The sequence below is a fragment of the Aplysia californica genome, unplaced genomic scaffold (genome assembly GCF_000002075.1).
Source record: "Aplysia californica isolate F4 #8 unplaced genomic scaffold, AplCal3.0 scaffold00965, whole genome shotgun sequence".
Lineage (NCBI taxonomy): Eukaryota > Metazoa > Mollusca > Gastropoda > Aplysiida > Aplysiidae > Aplysia > Aplysia californica.
Genome location: NW_004798235.1, coordinates 81,199 through 83,698, shown reverse-complemented (window position 1 = coordinate 83,698; position 2,500 = coordinate 81,199). Strand labels below are relative to the sequence as shown.

At 45.7% G+C, this 2,500-nt stretch overlaps 1 protein-coding gene across 1 annotated transcript in view; it reads left to right on the top strand.

Moving 5' to 3' along the window:
• LOC101849254 (cadherin EGF LAG seven-pass G-type receptor 2) overlaps window positions 1-2,500 on the top strand; it is a gene marked incomplete in the record, with an annotated part of 21,826 nt that overhangs the window by 2,825 nt on the left and 16,501 nt on the right. The window contains 2 exon segments of the mRNA XM_035973044.1: window positions 703-1,006; window positions 2,065-2,247. Of these exon segments, the coding sequence (XP_035828937.1) occupies window positions 703-1,006; window positions 2,065-2,247 (487 nt within the window).

Below are 2,500 nucleotides of genomic sequence, written 5' to 3'. Positions count from 1 at the left end.
CTCCGTCGAAAAAAAATTAGGTCGCTTCTGCTGCCATGTTGAGTCATGGTCCATGATACCAGGGCTTGCGGAAGATATTGTTTTCCAAATGAGTTCATACAACAACTGACACATTTAAAAAGATACAAAGAATTCTTTAGGGGTATCTCGTTGTCAAGAGGTACGGTGTTCGCCTCTCATTCAATAGGTCCCGGGTTCGAAGCCAGACAGTGACGGAAAATTTTCTTCTCTAAAATTGTCTCCTTTCACCCACTTTTCTGCTCTCTAACCATGTTCTGTCGTCTGCTTTCATTTCCACTTTCCGCCCCTCGCCCTCCCCCCTCCCCCCCCTCTTCTGGGCTTCTGACTCCTTCTGCTGTCTTTCTACTTCTACTCCTTGGCGCATTCTTACTCCTGGTTTTCAGCCACACCCCTGATCTTAGGGTAGGTAAGATCCAGCACCTAGCCTTATTGGATAAGACCGAAAAAAATCTCAGAGGTCCCGTGTGCAAGTTGTGCACGTTTAAGATCTCTTGGTGGTCCTAAAATCTATAAGAGTAGATGCTTCGGCCGCCAGCCGCGAAACATTCAAAATTAATTCCTATCAAAATTGAAAATGCTTTAATGTGTCTCTCGCGCTCATATGGCCTTTTTCGATTGCGAGCGCCGTAAAAAAAAAACTTTAAAAAAAAGAAGTAAACCGTTATCATCTTTCCTTTCCAGATCTGGCGCCCGACTGGAGGTGGTGCACTGGAGTACTCGTTAGTGGGAGAAAACTCGGTCACCATAGCCTCTGGTGCTGACAGTTATTTCTCGTTCACTGGAGCGGACCGGATATACGTCCAATCTGGTGACGTCATCGGCTGGTACACGCCAGGCAACAATATAATCCTACACACGGCGTACGGGGGCGGAGCGACTGTCAGTGAAACCTACGTCATGACCGTAAGCCAGCCAAGTGTGGGAAACACGCTCACTCTCTCTGGTTTAGTCCAGAACAATGTATACTCGATCTACGCCACCGTTGGTGAGTTACCGCCCCCCCCCCCCCCCCCGAAGTCACTGTTTCTAATCCTGAGGTGTGTTTGGTCGGAGGGTGGTGTGGTGTGGTGTGGTTTGCTTCTTCTTTCCTATCAAACATCATTCGTCCTTTCTTCTCCTCCTTCTTTTGTGTTTGTTACTTTCTTTTAAGCACTTCTTAAGTCTAATCTTCGGCACTTATAGTGTTGCAAGTGTAGTAAAATTCTTACTAAAACTAAAAACTAACTCTTATGTCCCGGTAGCTTAGTGGTTAAGCTACTGTAACCATAATCGTGGAATTGTGGGTTTGGGGGTTCGAGCCTCAGCTCGGTCCGACGTTGTGTCACCGGGAAAGGCCTTTTACTTGAATTTCCCATTTGGCTCGGTCTTTTCGGAGACGGACGTTAAAAACAGAGGTCTCGCCTCTTCAATAACCTGATAGTGTAGATAGGGTCCTATACCCAGACCTAGGGTGAGAAAGGCAATGGTGATGATGATAGGGACGATAGAGGCGTTAGGCCCCGCGCCCACCTGTTATTTTTTGCCCACTCCAGGCAAAGCATTGCATTTGTATGCAAAATAAATATTACATTTTGCTTGTATCACGCATAGTTTATCGTGCAACACGATTTTCGTACATGCACGATCTTTCGCCTTGCGTGGAATCTGCAGCTGCTCCTCGATTCACCCAAGAAAACGTATAATTTTGAACCGTAAGTATATTTTTGGTCCCAATTTCGTTTAATATTTGCTAGAAATAATTGTATTACATTAAATTCCATACATTTGAGCCATTCTTAAAAGCAATTGAGGCAATAATTTCGATCTGAAGGCTTCATGGTCTAGATTTGGACCTATCTAGATCTAGATGAGCTCTATGAAGCGTCAAACCACAGACTCGAGATTTTGCCTGTCTTCGATAATCGGCAAATGGGCGCGCATCATTTTTTCGTCCCTCACATTCGGGCGATGACGTCACGAAAACGCATTGCCTGGAACATACAAAAAATTAATTATAGTGAGCGTCCCACCTTAAGCCTATACATTTCACCATGTTCACCTCAGGTCCTCCGTCCTCCCCAACGTTCAGCAATCTGGACCACACCGTGACGGGTCACAAGTTGAGCTTTGTGGTGGGCGCCACAGTGTACACAGTCCTGGCCTTAGACACCGACACAGCGGACACGGTGACCTATAGCTTGACCTCGACCACGCCCACCTCCGACTTGTCTCTGGACACTTCAACAGGCAGGTTCTGCCCCGGGGTTTTAATAGTTTTATTCACCCCGCATAATTTAGCAAAATTTGATCATTTTTTGGGCATAATTTCTGATTATTTTCCTTTATCATTCTTTGTTAAAATTAACAGAATCGCATAATTCCACATTTCTGGGCTCAGTTAGCATAATTTCAGATTTTTTTTCTGTGTATAAAACCGCGGGGACAGAGTAATGGGCTGAGTGAGCTGGGTGGAGAAGGACCGGCTTCCTCCTCCTCCTCC